The sequence below is a fragment of the Neomonachus schauinslandi genome, chromosome 8, assembly GCF_002201575.2.
Source record: "Neomonachus schauinslandi chromosome 8, ASM220157v2, whole genome shotgun sequence".
In the NCBI taxonomy this organism is placed as follows: Eukaryota; Metazoa; Chordata; class Mammalia; order Carnivora; family Phocidae; genus Neomonachus; species Neomonachus schauinslandi.
The window spans coordinates 144,101,966-144,120,585 of record NC_058410.1 but is presented as its reverse complement, the minus strand read 5'-3'; the positions used below and the strand labels follow the sequence as shown (position 1 = coordinate 144,120,585).

Sequence of the window (18,620 nt, the reverse complement as noted above, 5' to 3'; positions counted from 1 at the left end):
TTTCTGGAGAACCCTGACTAATGCAACATATGTCCACACAAAGATTTGTTCCATTAATCTTCACAGCAGCGCTCTTCATAATAGCTAGAAATGAAAACAGTGAAAATGTCCATTTATATGTGAATGGAAAGCAAATGTACAGATGTATCTGAATGTACAGATGTATCTGTACAATGGAGTACAATTCAGCAATAAAATGGAATAAGCTACTGATACATGAATGAATCTCAGAAATATTGTGCTGTGCACAAGAAGCCAGGAGCACAAGAGTGTATATAGTCTATGATTTATAAGATATTCCAGAGAACACAGAACCATCACGACAGAAGGAAGACCTGTAGTTGGTTGGGGCTGGGATGAAGGTATAAGTCTCGGGAAGGGGTATATATCAGTTTCCTATTGCGGTTGTAACAAGTCACCACTAATTCAGTAGTTTACAACAACATAAACTTACTATCTTACAGTTCTGGAGGTCAGTCTAAAATGGGTCAGCAGCACTGCATTCCTTCCAGAAGCTCTAGAGGGAAATTTGTTTCCTTGCTTTGTCCAACTTGTAGACGCCGCTGGTATTCTTTGGAGAATAGCCCTGCATCTCTCCAACCTCTGCTTCTGGGTCACGTCTTCTGTGACCCGGACTCTTCTCACAGACCCTTGTGATTACATTGGACCCAATTCAGATAATTCAGGGTAATCACTTCCTTTTAAGATCCTTAACTGCATGTGCAAAGTCCCTTTTGCCATGAAAAATAGCATATTTGTAGACTTCAGGGATTAGGATGTGGACGTCTTTGGGGGAGGGCATTATTCTTACTACCACAGAGTGGCGCGAGCCAAGCTACTCATGCTGTTTGACAAAGTCCAAGTATGGGGGACGATCCTGAAAACAGGAGACTCCACAGCTGGCTCCTGCTATTCTCTTTCATTTTGTTTATGGCAATCTTTATAATTGTGGGACTATTTCTGGGCTGGCTCCTGCTAGTCTCTTTCATTTTGTTTATGGCAATCTTTATAATTGTGGGACTATTTCTGGGCTGGCTCCTGCTAGTCTCTTTCATTTTGTTTATGGCAATCTTTATAATTGTGGGACTATTTCTGGGGTTTCGTGATAAAGTGACTACTCATCTTAGTTACGCCTATCTAAGCAATCATAATGAAACTAATTCCACGAAGAATTAGTTTCTATAGAACAAAATAACAAGACGGTCACGCTCTGTCTAGCACCTTTCTCTTTGCGTACTTTTAGTTTTAGCGAAAGCCAATAAGCAGAAATCAATAAAGGTCATGTTAATCATTACAAAGGAAAAATGAAAGAAGGCTATGGCTGTAATCCAGAAAATGATCTAAGATTTGGAAAAACAAAAATATCCTAACATATAAATAAAGTTCCTCCGAGGCTGGCAGGAGGAGATGCTTGCAACCTGATCCTGTGTCTGCGTCTCCTCATTCGCCGACGCCATCCTTTCCTACGAGAGATCCAGCCCGGCTGGAGCTGGACTCCGGCAACAGAGCACGAAGGAACTTTTGGGGATCATGGAAATGGTCTCTACTTTGCCGCGGTTGTACTTGCGTGTATAAATATGTCAAATTCTCTGCTTAAAATGGGTGCATTTTATTGCATGTAAATCATCTCATAATAAAGCTGATTTTAAAATAGAAGAATCAGAATCTTATACAAAGTGTTTGAGTTTCTGCTTTTTTCACATAACAATTTATCTCCAGCATCTACCAGACACAGAATAACAGCTAATTATCACATTCTAAAGAGTGGAGAGATTAAAAAAAAAAAAAGTTAAATAATACATAATTTTCTTTTGGGGTTCTTCTAATGCTCACAGTTTTGGCAGAACGTGCTTTGTGTGAACATTATGGAGGTCATCTTCCCCCGTGCTCTCAAGTTTCCCAAAGCCTCCCCGGTGCACATTCCCTCCATCAATGACGCAAAAGGTTAGAACATTTCAGATTCAATTTCTGAATATGTCATCCCTCTGGAAAATAAGCTCTAACGTTAAAAAGCGACTTTTTCAGAAATTAAGCTTCAAAATAAAGGCAGTGGCCCGTGCGGGGATCGAACCCGCGACCTTGGTGTTATTGGTACCACGCTCTAACCAGCTACCGAGAAAGAAAAAAAAAAGAAAGCAAACAAGCTTTCTTAGTCCTTACGGAAAGTGTAGTATGAGCCAAAACCATTTCAGCTTTTTTTCCAACACAAAACAGGAAATTCTCCAACTCTTCCTATCCCCCTCTTGCCTAACTGTACCCGCTCTACTTTGCTCAATTTCCTTTAAAAATACTCTCCACTTTAGCTTTCGTCTGTTACTTCTTTAAAAAAAAGGAAACAAGAACAAGACGTTAGGTCAAAACAGCCCTCACAAGAATTTCGGCTCAGCAGTGGTGTCCTCTGGGGACGACCCATGGGGACTGTGCTCAGAAACGGTAAAACGAGTGCGCACGTGGCCCGTACGGGGATCGAACCCGCGACCTTGGCGTTATTAGCACCACGCTCTAACCAACTGAGCTAACCGGCCAACCGCCGGCCGGAGTCCCCCTATTCCGAAGATGTAAACAAGAACCGAGAGCACCACCGGTTCTTCAAATGGGGGGGGGGGGGGGAAAAAAAAAAAAAAACAAAAAAGAAAAATTTTTTTTTTTTTTTTTTAAATCCCACATCCTTCCTAGTTCGCGCTCCCCCACCCTGGATGATGGGAAAAGGAGAGAAGTTTGACATTTGGTTTGAATGAACGAACCCTCTCACTCATCTCTCTCAAATCCCAATTCTGACCCGAAAAGACTCTGACCCAAGTCGCCGAGCGGGGCTTCCTCTCTCCTATTTGTTACTGGCTTGTCTTTTTAAAATTGATTTCCGGGAATTCTTTAATCTGGACCCAGGTCATCTGCCAAATGTATGTAGCGTGCATGTTTTCCTTCAGTCTTTTCCTTGTCTTTCCATTCCTTAATGTTTTTTAATGAGAATTTTTTTAATGAGAAGTTTTCATTCTGATGTGAATTTATCCCTTTCTGTGTATCCTACGCTATTCTTTTCTCCCTAAGAAATACTTGCCTACTACAAGGTCAGAAATAATTTTTCTGTTTTTTCTAGATATTTTATAGTTTTAGCTTTATGTTTAGATCTATGATGCACTTGTATTAATTTTTGAGTATGGTATGAGTAGGGATGAGGTTACATTTTCCCCCCAAGCTCTGAAGCTCAGAGAATGCTCGGGAAGAGAAAACAGCCTAGCAGCACTCAACCCAGACCCATTCAGATGTCAGGTTGTGAAGAAGTTTGCAAAAGAGATTGAGAGAAGGTCTATAATTTATCCAACTGTTCTAGAATCATTTGTTTTAAAGACTTTTCTTCCTCCCTGATTAGCATTGGCATCTTTGTAGAAAAGTAATTGACAGTGTGTGTGTGTGTGTGTGTGTATCTACTTCTGGACTCTGTCCTGCCTCGTTGATCTCTTTGTCTACCTGTAATGCCCAAACCACATTGTCCTAATTATTGGAGCTTTATAGGAAATCTTTTGATGAGGTAGTACTAGTGCTCCACCTTTGTTCTTCTCTAGATTCAAGGTGAGAGATTTCTGTCATGTTGAGAGTATGGTCTACAGAGGGTGCATAGACTAGGCATTTTGACAAGGCCCCTGGAGTTCTCACTTTGGGATAAGGTTATGCTTGCCTCCGCACCAGAGCAGAGACCTCCAAAGCAGATCGCCCGGGGAAAGAAGCCCTACTTGATCATGTTTAAGGGTGGAATTTGCATGAGACAGACCGGGGTCTTCAGAGCACAATGCTTCTACATTCCTCAAAACTGTTTATCCTCATTAGAATTCAAATATTTTCTAGGATATAGAGCATAACTGGTAAACAAAAGTATTAGGCAGGGGAACCACAAATTTACCAATCCTCCTGGTCCTGAGAAGTATTTTTGCAATCTTGGATCCAATTTTGCATTCTTTGAGCTTCTAGAAAAGAGAGTTCACACCCATATGGGTGTGTTTGCTGGGATGGCACAGCCCCTCTCTCAGGGAGTGGGCATTCTAGTGTGGAGGAGTTGAACAAAAATGAAAATAAAACAAGGTCATTTCAGATAGTGCTGGTGGCTGGGAAGTTCATAAAACAGGTAATGTGACAGGGAGTGACTGGGACCTGGGAGCAGTCAGGAAAGGCCTCTTGGAGGAGGTGCCATTGGAGTTGAGCCTCCATGTTAAGAAGGAAGAAGTCACTTAAAGGTCATTAAAGGGGACGCCTGGGTGGCTCAGTCGGTTAAGCATGTGCCTTCAGCTCAGGTCATGATCCCAGGGTCCTGGGATGGAGCCCCACCTCGGGCTCCCAGCTCAGTGGGGAGCCTGCTCCTCCCTCGGCTGCTCCCCCTGCTTGTGCTCTCTCTCTGTGTCAAATAAATAAATAAATAACATCTTTAAAAAAATAAAGGTCATTAAAGGGCACAACCTCTGGGCAGAGGGAGCAGCTAATGTGAGGACTTGAGGTAGGAATTGGCTCTGGATGTTAAGTAATCAAAGAGGCCACGTGGTTGGCATGCAGTGTCGAGAGTAGTAGGAAGTGAGTTCAGAGAAGAGCTCAAAAGCCGAACTATGCAGGGCCTTGTAGCCACGGGAGGGAATTCAGACTTTATTCAGGTTGTAGCTGGAAGTGATCTGAGGGTTTTAAGCAGAAGAGTAACATGACCCAATTTACCTTTTGAAAGCATCACTGTGGTTGCCAGGTAGAGAATAGATAGTGGGGGCCAAGTATGGGCCAGGGAGGCCAGGGAGGGAGAGCACCTCAGAATTGTCCATCCTTTTGTAACAGAGACTGATGCAGGCGGACAGTGATGCTGTCTGCACAGCAATCTTGGGTGAAAACAGTGTGCTGCCCGGTCACCAGCAGCCAGCCTGGGGACTCGGGCCACCGCAGAGCCACGATGCACCCCATGACGTACACCCGATAGTTCAGCCTGGGCCCGCAGGCCCCCTGCCAGGCAAGCTCCGAGAATGCTTGAGGACAGAGCCTCGCACCAAACCCAAATGCGTTCGGATGTCAAGTTGCAAAGAAGTTTGCAAAGGAGATGGAGGGAAGCTGCATCCGGCCAAGTGGAAGGAAAACCAAAAGTGTGTGAAGAGTTGAGGTTAGACCCCATCCTTTCATTTCCCAACAGGCACTGAGCGCCCATGATGTGTCAGACCGCGGTGCACCAGCTGAACACATAAAGGGAGGCTCTGAGGCTAGACCCCAGCATGAGGGGCTATGGCTCAAGGTCAGTAAGCAGGACAGGGTAGCACCTGTGAACAGGGCTGGGTTAGCTCTAAGCAGGAAAAAAGAGTTCGTCCTAAGGGTTTGGAGTCAAGATAGGCAAGGAGCGACTTCCTCACAGGAGCATGGCCTGTGGTTTCTCTTACCCCTTCTCTCATCCTGACTTGTCTTTACTTCTGCCCTTCCCAGCTCCCCAGAGATGCTGTCCCCCTGACTTGCTACTTCCTGCCCTCCCAAAGCCCGGGGCGTCCCTATCAGGATGTCAGAGTAGCATCTGGTGGTGGGAAGTGATGGTGAGTGAAGGCTTAGGAAGGAAGATTGAGAGAGAGAGAAGGAACTGTGAGAAGCAGGGACAGCTCAGGGTCTGAGGTCTGAGCAGGGTCTGAGCAGGACTTGGGCCGGGGCACATTGCTCTGACATTTGGCATTTAAAATACCAATATTCCTTCTGCAGTGTGGGGGACACAGAGAGAAGAGTATGAACCAGGGAGCGAGGTCTCACGAGACACCTGATTTTCCGGTGCCTTGATCCCACACTTTGGGGTTTCCAGAGCCATGAGAAATGCCTAGCAGTGGGCCATGAGCCACCCCATCTACAGTGTGTCTTCTCACAGCAGCCCGAACAGACTGACAGAGAAGCTGACTCCTACCAAGACTGCTGTGTTTCTGAAAGTAGGAAAAAAATAAATCGATGTGAGATCGTTCCAGAATTCTATGACACAAAGCAGCTTTACAGAAGATACTTTAAACAATAACAAAGGATAGCCATGAAACGATTAATAAAATGCTCTCTAAAAAATAAAATAAAAAAACCAATATTCACAACGAGAATAATTCTCTGCTTATATTTATCCAACTCTTGGTCACACAACACACTTTCAATCAGGAGTGAGGACGTTTGTGGAAACAGGTGCTGAAGCCCACTTCCGGGAAATGTCCTCATTCAACACGAGCTGCTTTCTCCCGTCCTGTGACTACGTCCAGGACTGAGGTGGCCACGCAGGGGGTGGCGAGGGTACGGGCCCCTCAGCCCCCGCTGCTCACCCGGCTCTCCTGGCTCCCCTTTGCCGGCCCGAGCCACTTCTGCAGCTGCTGCAAGATGCTCTGCCGAGAGGTGCGCACAACTGTGAAGGTCAGACTCCCGCCCCGCAGTGGGCGGGCACATGCAAATCGATACGCAAATGACATGCCAATCACCCCGAGCCTCTGCTCTCTTACCTGGCGCCCTAGGCGGAGGCTGGGGGAGTCTGAGGGCCTCTTGGGCGCCATGTCCATGCAGTGGGACGCACCAGGGATGAGAAGGGCTGACTCCGAGGGTCCCGAGGCTTGTGTTACGCTCAGCACGTGCCAGGGGTCTGTGTCCCCTGGTAAGAAAGGGAAGAATGGTGTGCTGCCACCCGGGCTAGTGGGGATCTAGGAGGCAGGTTCTGACGGCAGGCTCACCATTAGTGAACAGCACCTGGGTGGCCCCCGGGGTCTGGCCGCCATAGTAGGAGTTGGTCTGGGCCACGGCCTGCGCGATGGATGAGGCTGAGAGCCCGAACACCTGCTCACATAGCTCTAGCTGGGAGGGCAGCGCTGGGAGCTGGGAGAAAGGGCATCTGGGGTCCTCACAGGTGACATCTGTGGAGGGAGATATCTATCCGTGTGGGGCCTACAGCCCTCCCCTTTAATAATCACTTACAGAGCTTTCCCTGGTGATGACCAAAACTGCTCCAAACCCTCCCTTCAGTAAGTTCACGGTCCCGTCGTCAGAGAGACACCCCTGCCCTCAGACGGCGACCGCCCAGGACGTCCTGTCTGTGATGGACAAGGCCTGGGGTAGGAGGAATCCCAGAGGGAGCATGACAGGCTCCAGGAAAGCACCTTCAGGAATTAGGAAGAGTGAGCCAAGCAAAGACAGAAAAGAGAAAGCCCCATAAAGAGGGGAGACAGCATGTGTACTCAGCTAGAGACAAGGGGACATGGGAGCGTAAAACACAAACTGGACCACGTCTCCCTCGCTTAAAATCCCTAGCTCCCCCGAGCCTTCAGCCTACATCTAACTCCCTTAGCCTTCCACTCACTCACTCCTTTCTCCACCATTCATTGAGCACCTCCTGTATGCTCAGATGCCTCGTGAACCGTATTGAGAGCCCAGTAGCAACCGAGAGAGTCCCAGGCTCTGCGGTGACAGGACTCAGTGCAGAGGGGGAGATGAGCAATAAGGTCTGTATGATGAGACTGTGGGAAGTGCTAGGGAGAAAAACACAGAACTGTGGAGGGGGTAGAAGGGGAGGCCAGGAGGCAGACTTAGCTCCAGCAATCTGTGTGATGAGAGGAAGATGAGTAATCCAGGAAAATGAAGAGTATGGGCAGACTTCCTGAGGTGTCAGGAGAACTGCTATACTGGGGGGTCAAAATAGGTAGTCTTGTAAAAATAATAACAGTAAGTACTTGAGGAGTACGTGCTATGTACCAGTGTTATTCTTAGCGTGTGACATATATTACCTCCCTTAATCCTGGAAATAGCCTTATGAGAGAAACACTATTGTTATTCCCATTTTACAGATGTGGAAACTAAGGCACAGAGGGAGAGCTTAGGTTATTTGCCCAAGTTTGCACAAGATCACATAGCTATGAAACGGTGAAGTTGGAATTTGAACCCTTTGCTTTAAACCATATCTTCATTGCCTTCAGGAGATGTGGAAAGGATCTGAACTCTGGGGTAGTGTACCCAGATTTAGCAAATAAAATTACAGGATGTCCAGTTACATTTGAATTTCAGATAAACATTTTTTTTAGTGCCTGTCCCAAATATTGCATGGGACATACTTACACTAAAAAAGTGTTTGTTTATCTGAAATTCAAATGTAACTGGACATCCTGTATTTTATTTGGCAACCCTACCCTAGGGTCACTGAGGAGCCATGGGTTTTGAGTAGAGAAAGGACAAAGTCGTATTTAGAAAGATCTCTCTCGACTCGGTGAGGAAATTGGATTGTATGGGTGAATAGAGGGCCTGGAGACCAGAGAGGAGGCTGGGTCAGGGATGGAGGCAGGAGGGGCTGGGGGCCTCCACGGGGACAGCAGAGCTGGGAATAGAGAGGGGGCTGAGGTGAAGAGCGGGCAGAGCTCAGGGACTGGCAGGCTGTGCGGACAAAGGGAAGGAGGCATGAGAAACACTGCCAGGGTTTCTAGACGGTAACTAGGGAGCCATAGGGCCCTTCCGGGACTGGGACACGGACGAAGAGTAGATTGGCGGGATGATCACCCGTGTGGAGGGCTGTGTGTGAGAGAAGGTATGTGAGGGTGCCGTGCACACGCACACTCTAGGGGAGTGTCTACCCGCCAGCCCCACCCCCGCAGGCTAAACAAGGCCCAGGAGTCTGGCCAGTTGTCCAACCGAAATGAAAACCAGTCCAGACCCCCCTGAGACAGCTTGTCCGGGCACAGCACAGAATGTCTGTTTGGGGGGTGAGGGTGCGGCTGGTCACTCACAGAAGCCGAACTCTGTACAAGTCTGGTACAGCCACTGCCGCTCGCCCACGCTGGACACGTGGGGGGCTGTGACCTTCAGTTGCGCCACTGTCTCTGCTCGGGAAAAGCTTAGACACCTCTGGCCCAGGCTGTGCAGGACAACCTAGGGGACAATACCCACACAGACATACATGAATTCCTCCTGTCCCCCCAGCAAGTCAGGGCCCAGGGCCTGAAAGCATACACAGGTCCTTGCAAGTCAACGGTAAGAAGTCCGAAGAGCTGCAGAGTTCTGGGAGTCCGGGGTCAGAGCGAGTAACCCACGGGGACCCATGGGTTACAGGTACTGGACAGCTGTGAGACCCTGCGCAAGTGATCATCTCTTGGGCCTCAGTTTCCTCATCTGTAAGTGGGGATAAAAATAGTGCCTGTCTCCTAGAACTATTGCGAGGATTCAGTGAACTAATATATGTGAAGCCCTTGGTACAGCATTTGGTCCAGGCAGCGCTGGAGAAGTTAACAGCTGTTTGTAGCTGCGGATTCGGGGGCTGGAATCCCCGGCTCTAGGGAGAACTCTGTCCGGAGGGCTACATTTCCTCCTTCCTTCTGTAAATGCTATTTGCTATGCCACGCATTTGCTACGCATTTGCTCTGCGCTAGACTCTGTTGCAGGCCTGGGGAAGTGGACAGAACAAGATGGGCAAAAGAGGTAACAGTCACAGTCGCTAACACCTGCAAACTGCGTGCTTCTCTTGACCGACTTCACTGCACCTCCCTGAGGGCCCAGAGGTGTCACCCCTATTTCACAGAAGAGGAAACTACGGCTCAGAAGGGTTCACGCTGGCCCAAGGTCAAGCAGAGGAGCAGGAACCCCTGCCGGCTGACCCCCCTCCCCCGCACCAAGCTGCGCGCAGGGCCGCTCACCTGCACTGCCCGCCGGAGTCCGAGGTAGGGCGCAGAGCTGCTGCCGTTGCTCCGGCCTTCGAGGAGGAGTCCGCAGAGCCGCCGCACGCTCAGGGGCACTCCCGCCTGCGCGTCGTACTGCACCACGCCCCCCACCAGGGCCTGCAGCGCTCCCAGCAGCTCCGCCTGGTCCTCGGTGCGGCCCAGCGACGAGCAGGCGCCCAGCTCCGCCCGCAGCGCCGCGCGAGCCGCGGGGCCCGCGCGCAGCCGCCGCTCCACTTCCGCGAAGGCTGCGGACGCCGCCGCCAGGCACTGCGGGGAGCGAGGGACCGCGCTGCTGAAGACTCCGGCCTGGGCCTCGCCTTTCCTTGCCCAGGACCCGCGTCTTTCCCGAGCGCTCCACTTTCTGGGAGCTCCCGCCGAGGCCGCGCCCCCGGGCGGGGCTCCTCGCGGCCGTCTTCCCGGGCCCGCCCCGCTGAGCCTCTTCCCCTGGTAGGGTCGTCCCCCCCAACCTCCCCCCGCCCCCCGCGGAGCCTCACCCCCCTGGTGGGGTCGCCTCCCCCCGACCCCATTACCCTGCGCAGAACCTCTCCCTCCTGATAGGGTCGCCCCCCAGGCCCGCCCGCATCAGCCCCGCCCCTGCTGGGGCGCCCCGCTTTTCGGTGCCCGCCCCATCTCTGAGTTCCCGCGTTCTAAAGTCCGCCCACCTTCCGGGTCGCCGACCTCCCTCAGACCCCGCCACTTGCAAGCTTCACCCTCTGGCCCCCACCTTCCAAGACCTCCTGTCCCGCTCTCCCTCGGACTGGCCCTATCTCCTACCTCCGGGGACCCGCCGACAGCCGTGCTCGTTAGGCTTCTGGACACCACCTGCGGTGGGACGGCGGGAGAAGGAATCAGGGGCTCCCCGCGCTGAGGACCCCTCCCGCACCCGCCGCCCGCCGCGCTGACCTCGTTATACTCGGAGAAATCCAGCACGGCCCGCACCGGAGCGGAGGAGGCGACGGAGGCAAAAATGAGGTGGGGGAACTGAGGAAGGACAGCCGTCAGCCTGTGGCGGCCGGGGGGACCCGGGACCCCACACTTCCCGCCCCCGTGTCGCTCCCGCGTACCCTGCCCTCTACTCGCGGACTCTGGTGAGGACGGCTCGTGGACAGCTCCTCTGGGGGGCAGGGGAGGTGCGGGGGGGGGCGAGGGGGGACGGGGTACACCTGTCCTCTGAGATGGGGCCCCTCCCCCAGCCCGCCGCGAGGGTCCCGGGGACCTTCAGCCTGGCCCAGGCAGCCAGGGAGCCGGCGTACGAGCCTCCGAAGCAGATCCAGGGGCTGGAGGTGGAGACGTTGAGGAGGCGGGCGAGTGCCAGGCGGGCAGAGGCCACGTCCGCCAGCCTGGGGGCAGAGGGGAGGCTCGGTGGGCCCTCCTGGCCGGGAGTCCCTGAAGATTCCCTCCCTGCGCGGGCGGGGACCCAGAGACGTGACGGGGGGAGTCTGGCTCTTCTCACGGGGTCGGTGTGAGGGCTCCCCGCGCCCCGCGTCCATCTCAGCAAGTGCTCACCTGGGCCAGGGGAGGCCCCTCCAGAAAGCCTCCACCCTCCTTCCTCCGGGCAACACGCGGGAGGATAAATCTCTGAGGCATTTTAAGCGGACAGCTGACAAGTACAGGGAAGGGTTGGGGGCAGAAGAGGAAAGCTACTCAGGGAGAGGAGGGGTCCTAGGCGGGGGGGGGGGGGGTAGAAGCCACCGAAGGAAGGACAGACACAATTACAAAGAGAGACGTTGGGATGCGTCTAACATCCTCTTTTCCATCCCAAGTGTTTTCTTTCTTCCCGGACTTTCTGAAACGGTTAGTGCCATCCTCCTGCAGCTAGAAACCCGTTTAGCTTGTGAAAAATGGAGAGACACAAAGAAACACAGAGGCAAAGAGCTAGAGGTGGAGACAGGGTGGGAGGCAAGCGGGAGGCCGAGAGCCGCCAGGTGGGAGAGGGACGGCTTAGTCCTGCGGAACAGTGGAGCAGGTGAAGGACCCTGGGGACCAGGAGGGGCTGTTAACTGAGTAGGGGTGGGGGGGCGAGGGAGGGAGGGAGGGAGCCCTACAAATATGTGGGGGGGACCCCGTCCCTGCAGAGGGAAGTTGAAAGGCTCCAGGCAGCCCTGTGCTCGGAAGTCTGGGGAACAGCAGGGATCTCTGTGTAGCTGGAGGCCAGGGAGTGTGAGAAAGTGGAGGTCAGAGGGTTCACTGCGGACCCAGAGCCCAAGGGCCTCGTTTCCTGTAAGTGAGATGAGAGGCATGTGAGAGACGTGAGCGAGGGGGAGTGGTGAGCTGGTGTGTGCTCAGCCCATCCCTCGGCTGCATCTGTGCAGTAACTGAAGGGCTGGGGGCAGAAAGCGAAGACCAGTGGGTGGGGAGGCTGTGTCCTCCAGGGACCAGACGTGGGGGGTCTGGACCAGCAGGCTGCAGTGAGACAGAAAGAGGTGCAAATATGGCCTGAGAGGAAGAAGGGGGGGCAGAAACCCAGAGATCGAGAGAGAAAGCATGAGACACTGAAAAAGAGAAGAAAACATGAACCAGAGACCCAGGGGTCCACTTCAGGCAGCGCAGGACCACGTCAACAACACAGGGAGGCCGAGATGCAGACCTCCTCGGGCCCACGGCCCCAGACAACTTCCCGGCCCTCACTCACGCATGCCGGCTGGACAGGAAGCCGAGCTGGGCCACGTCCAGGCCCCCAGCAGGTATACTCAGGCCATAAAACCTGTGTTCCAGGCCTATCACCAGGGCCCCCCAGGCTGGGGCCAGGGCTGCAGGGTGCCCTGTGAAGAGTATATGGTTGGGGGGGATGCAAGCTGCAGCTCCGTAAGGCGCAGCTCCCCTCCCTGCCCCCACCAGCTTCCCAGCTGTGTCTCCCCCCCTTGCTTCTTACCTCTCATCACTGAGCCAGACCCAAGGCGGCCCTCGCCCCCCAGGTGCAGGAACACAGGTCCATGCTGGCTGGCCCAATGCTGGTCATTCACCCAGTACCGCTAACAGGTGGGATGGGCAAGAAGAAGTAGGATTGAGGGTCCTGACCTCTCCTCTCTTCCCAGTTCGTTGCAGTCTCCCTCCCTTATGGGTCTTTATATATTTGGTAGTATGTGAAATAGGCTTGTTTATTTATGTGTTCTTTTCTTTCCTGTTTGTCTCTTCAGCTAGAATGTAAGATCTGTAAGAGCCATAGTTTGTCAGCTTTTCAGTCCTGTGTCCCCAGGGTCAAGGGTAGGACTAGCATATTGAAATGAGGACCATAGAATAAGTAAGAAATGCAGATGGATTTGCAAGTGGGACCTAGGTGAGCTGACCTTTGCAGACTGTGCAGAGTAGGTGTAAAATCTGGTGAATTTGTTCATTCATTCATTAGAGCTCTTCAGGTTTCTGTTGTGAGGCAGGTCCAAACTTTTGCTGCATACTGAGACCCTACATGTTGGTGGTGGATTTGAAGCTCAGTCTGAAGGACGGGGAGAAGTGGGGGGAAGGACAGCGCCCGAGGGACAAAGAATGTGGAGGCTGAGGACAGAGAGGGGAGCCCAGGGGACCAAGGGCACAGCTAAGGGCCCCGGGGACGCTGACAGTAGGCAGGGGATGAGCCTGTGGGGCCCAGCGATGCAGGGACTGGGGGATCCCCTTCTCCTGGCCTCACCTGCAGGAAGGATCGCCTGTCAGACGTGTTGAAGGGGTCCAGTGGCTGCCCCAGCCACCCTTGTTTTGGGAGGGCCCCAGCACCTGGGCCTAAAGTCAGGCTCAGGCCCGAGCTCTCTTGAAACCGCTGAATGTGCTCCCTCAGGCGCCTCAGGAGGGAGGCTGTGGGACACAGAGGGGAAGGAGTCAGGCCAGGCCCCCTTGGGAGCACCTGTCTGACCCTCAGCGTCTTCCTACCTGGAGCTGAGGAGCCCCCGAGGGAAAGCAGAAGCAGAAGGCCCAGCCACAGGGCAGGCCTGCCGGCCATGCTGTCCCCTGTTCTGCGCTTGCCTCTCGGCGCTCTGTTCGCCCCACGCGCTGAGGCCCTTTGTCAGGTCCTGGGACTGGGCTTCAAACTTATAGCCTTTCACCAGGAGCTCGGGTTTCTTTCCAGATGCCTCTCCCAGGCCAGGCCAAGCGTCTGTGGGAACCACCGCAGCGGGGAAGGGACGCCTGCTGACATGGGACTTGCCGATCCAGTTTCTCTCTCGCTCGCTGCCCCCCTGTGCCCCAGCCTCCCCCTTTCTAGGCCGTACTCTGCGTTCTGCCCTTCAGACGGCACCCCGGGACCTGGCCCTGCCCACTCGCTCTGGTTTCCTCTCTCTGGGCCTCTCCTGTCCTCAGCCCCAGCACCTCGGCCCCTCTGGGCTCCTCGGCCCCTCTCTGCTCTTCCGTCTTCTTGACTGGAGCGTCTGTCTCTGTCCCAGTCTCACGCTGTCTGCTTCCTAGTCTCCCCTCTTTCTGCTCCTTATCACGGCCCCCTGTCTCACCACTCTTTAAAAAAAAGTCTCCTTTGGAGAAGAAGGATTTCCCTTAGTTTTAAAGAAACACAAGAAGGCCAACAAACTTTTTACTTTTTTATTTTTTTAAGATTTTATTTATTTATTTGAGAGAGAGAGTGAGCGAGTGTGTGTGTGTGAGAGAGAGAGCATGAGCAGGGGCAGAGGGAGAGGGAGAAGCAGACTCCCCATGGAGCCTGATGTGGGGCTGGATGTGGGGCTCAATCCCTGGACCCTGGGATCATGACCTGAGCCGAAGGCAGACAGTCAGCCGACTGAGCCACCCAGGCGCCCCAGCTTTTTACTTTTTTAAGTAAAAAGAGGGTCTGGCCAGGTGGCTGTTAGCTCAGGTGGGTAGAAGGTGATGTTAACAGTGATGGTTGTGGGTTTAATCCCCAGAAAGTCCAAGAAAGGCATTCGTTCTTGTGTTTAAAAAAATTAAGTTTGCTGCAGTCGCCTCAGGCATTGGAAATAGCCTCTCCAACGTAAAATTGAGATTCGATGTGGACTTAATTTCTTAGTCCTCAACAGTGACACCTACCTTCTCTGTCCCCCGTTCTCCGAGGCGGGGGTGGAGGGAAGGAGAGAAAAAGAAGCAACAACTTGAGACAAAGTGGCTTAAAGCCTTCGGATAGAAATCTTAGTAAAGAAAATGAGGTACCAGAGTAGGGGTGGGACTGGAGGTGACACGGGAGTCTGCTGGCCACTGCCCCCCCCCCCCCCCCCCCGGGGCGCCACGCGTCCTTGTCCGGTTCCCAGAGTCCAGCCCCCAAGTCTCCTCATGGCTCTTCGGTGCTTCATGTACCTGATCATCTTCCCGCTGCCTCTCAACACCGTTGAAGTTATTTCTTATTGTTAAAAAAATCAAATCAGACACAATGTGTACCTTCCTTTCCTTTTCTTTTTAAAAAGTTATCAGTTTGCTCCCACCAGAATTTCTTTCTATGAAGACAGTTATTTTTTTGTTTTTGTTTTTTTCCGGATTTCTAAGACCAACAACGGTTTTGAACCTAAGATAGGCATTCAGTAAATATTTGTGGGGTGAGTGTATGAAGCCTTTCCGTCAGAGTGTGTTTTCAAATGTAGGCATTTTGCTTGCTGAATCTGATTAATACACCTGTATAAAGGACTAACGCCTGCCCGAGTCTCTATTTGTGACAAGGCAATATGGTTGGAAAGGCCACATTATTGTATAGGATATGCAAGAATATCAGAAATGAGACATGAATAAAAAAATATAATCCCAGCAAAAAATGAAGGGCAGATGTTTCAGATTTGAATAAAGGGGAATTTTTAAAGGGTGATGAAACCATCACCCAATACTTGAAATATGGAGCCAAAGCTCACTTAGGGAGAGAGCTAGGCTGGGCAGGAACTGGTCCTTTGAGGGAGCCAAGGGATGATATTTTTGGGGGCAGGGGGCTCACGGAAGTGAGGACTTTGGGGGGCTGAGTGGGTTGACATAATCTGTGGAAGCGTGATTTTGGGGAGAAACTGCTGTTTTTGGTTGGCACTGAAGGGCCTGTTTCTCGACATGAATGCATCTCTGACCAGCTGATCTTCCGAAGGCAGGGTTGACAGAGATTCCTTGCCTTGAAAACAATTATCACTGATAGACTGAATTGGTTTAAAATCGGTTCTGGTGGCTGTTGATATGGCTACAAAATACTCAGTCTTTTTCTAAGTTTGTGATTAGTTTATTTTCTCAGCATTTTACTTCGACCTAAAGGCAAAATCTCTTCCTTCCTTCCTCCCTCCCTCCCTCCCCCTTCCCTCCCTTTCCTATCTATTTATTTATTTTAATATTCAAGTAATATATAATAAAACCAATTTTATCTATGAGCCTCTCAGTCCATCTTAGACACCTTTAACTTGTAGTTCAGTGATGAGATGAGTAGCAGAGATGGAGTTAAGGGCATGCTGAGGGATGGATGAGGCTTAGGAATGGTGTAACTGGCGGGGATGAGTCATGATCATGGTGTGGGTGATGGTGGAGTTAGGGTAAGAAGCTGGAATATATGGAGCACATAACCGGGTAATAGAAAAGGTGATTTTATTTTGATCTTTTTGCATCAAATCAACTAGAAATAATTAACTACTATAGTGGGCTTATTACATGAATAACCCCAATTCTTCCCCCTTCCTTCCATTCATGTTTTTCATGTGACCTTGTAGCGCCCCCCACTCTCTCTTGGTTGAGCACTGTGACTTATGGAGGCTGATGGGATATTAGCAAAGTTGACAAAGAAGATTCTTTTTTTTTTTTTTTAAATTTTATTTATTTATTTGAGAGAGAGAGAGCATGAGAGGGGGGAGGGTCAGAGGGAGAAGCAGACTCCCCGCCGAGCGGGGAGCCCGATGCGGGACTCGATCCCGGGACTCCAGGATCATGACCTGAGCCAAAGGCAGTCGCTTAACCAACTGAGCCACCCAGGTGCCCGACAAAGAAGATTCTTGAATATGCCCTTTGCTCTTTCTGCTTGCTTGTTTTGGTTGCTGTTTAGTTTTTTTTTTTTTAAGTAGTCTTTATTTCTTTATAGCAGTTTAAGTCCATAGCAAAATCGAGTGGGAAGTTCTCATATACCCCCTACGCCGCCACACACACAACCTCCCCCACTATCGATATCCTGAATCAGAATGGTACATTTGTTACAACTGATGAACCCACACTGACATGTCATTATCATCCGAAGTCCATAGTTTGCATTTGAGTTCACTCTTGTACATTCTATAGGTTTTGCCAAATGTATGATATATGTCTACCATTATAGTATCATACAGAATAGTTTCATTGCCCTAAAAATCCTCTACACTCTGCCTGTTCATCCCTCTATCCCTTCTAATCCCTGACAACCTCTGATCTTTTTACATTTGTCTTTTCCAAATATCATATAGTTGAGTCATACAGTACACAGCCTTTTCAGATTGACTTCTTTCACTTTGTAATATCCATTTATGTTTCCTCCATATTTCTTCATGGCTTGGTAGCTCCTTTCTTTTTAGTGCTATATAATATTCCATTGTGTGCATATACCATAATCTTGAAGTCAGGTACTGTCAGTCCTCCAAATTATTCTTCTCTTCTAACATTGTGGTGACAATTCTGGGTCTTTTGCGTCTCCATATAAACTTTAGAATCAGCTTGTTAATATTCACAAAACAATTTGCTTGGATTTTGACTGGGATTGTGTTGAATCTATAGATCAAGTTGAGAAGAACTGACATCTTGTCAATGTTGAGTCTATCCATGAACATGGAATATCTCTCTATTTAGTGCTTCTTTGATTTCTTTCATCAAAGTTTTGTAGTTTTCCTCACATATAGATTTTACACAAATTTTGTTAGATTTGTACCTAAGTATTTCGTCTTGGGGGTGCTAATGTAAATCACATTATGTTTTGATTTTTTAAAAAATTTTTAAAGATTTTATTTATTTACCTGACAGAGCACAAGCAGGGGGAACAACAGGAGAGGGAGAAGATGCTCCCCTTTCTCCCCGAGCAGGGAGCCCGATGTGGAGCGTGATCCCAGGACCCTGAGATCAGAGATCATGATCCAATTTGAAGGCAGCCACCTAACCAACTGAGCTACGCAGGCACCCCTCACATTGTGTTTTTAATTTCAAATTCCAATTTTTCATTGTTGATAAATAGGAAAGTGATTGACTTTTGTATATTAACCTTGTATCCTACAACCTTGCTATAATTGCTTATTAGTTCCAGAAGGGATTTGTTTTTCCTGATTGCTTTTGCCCTGAGCTATTGTCTTGAGAACTTGCCTGGGTTTAGCATGCTGGAGAATATGAAATGTATGGAGATTGGCTGATTGTCTATTGTTCACCAGACACGTGAGTCAACCCAGCTGGGACATAAACAGTCTGGTCAATCCTAACCTATATTAGTTAACCACAGACTAGTGAGCTAAATAGATTTTTTTTGTTTTAAGCTACTGAATTTGGATGGTTTGTTAAGGAGTTAATTTGAGGCAGTAGATAACTGATGTGTACATTAAAATCGCATTCATTTTACTCCAGCAGAATTAGCCTCCTTGCTATTCCTTTAATGCACAAGGTAAATTCCACTATGGGTCCCTGCGGGCACAACAGCCTATGTCTGGAGTGACTTTACCTGGACAGCCCCATGGCTCATTTATTTTCTTCCTTCAGATTTTTGCTCACATGTCACCAATAATCCATTTAGAATTTGAAAATAAAAATTTACCCTTAATGTCCTTCTCTCAATTTTTCTCCTTAGCATTTATTATCACATTGTATAGCATTTTATAGTAACTTTGGTTTAAAATAATTCTGTAATCCTGCCACTAGAAATGAAACAAATTTCTATTTTGTTCATAGGTGTTGTTCTAGTGACTAATGCAGTATCTGACACATAGCAGGCATTCAATAAGTATTTATTGAATGAATGAGTTATTAAGTTCTTTGTTTAAAGAAAAGGAGACACATGCTTGAAGAGAGGGTGGGGGAATGGAGCAAACATCACCTTAGGTCTGGCCCTCCAGATGT

The 18,620-nt window shown here is 50.1% G+C and overlaps 1 protein-coding gene and 1 non-coding gene across 2 annotated transcripts; both read right to left on the bottom strand.

Annotated features, from left to right (window-relative positions):
• Nucleotides 1-2,451: 2,451 nt before the first annotated feature.
• Nucleotides 2,452-2,525, bottom strand: TRNAI-AAU. The gene has a single exon. It is a non-coding gene; the product is annotated as a tRNA-Ile (tRNA).
• Nucleotides 2,526-6,275: 3,750 nt separating this feature from the next.
• On the bottom strand, nucleotides 6,276-13,587 carry PRSS16 (serine protease 16). The gene is made up of 12 exons (XM_021697245.1): nucleotides 13,518-13,587; nucleotides 13,282-13,442; nucleotides 12,529-12,628; nucleotides 12,289-12,418; nucleotides 10,873-10,996; nucleotides 10,560-10,637; nucleotides 10,431-10,478; nucleotides 9,633-9,923; nucleotides 8,730-8,871; nucleotides 6,693-6,872; nucleotides 6,468-6,613; nucleotides 6,276-6,353 (listed from the first exon to the last, which is right to left on the bottom strand). The coding sequence occupies exons 1-12, from the start codon at nucleotides 13,585-13,587 to the stop codon at nucleotides 6,276-6,278; spliced, it is 1,548 nt and encodes a 515-aa protein (XP_021552920.1).
• Between the last annotated feature and the right edge of the window lie 5,033 nt (nucleotides 13,588-18,620).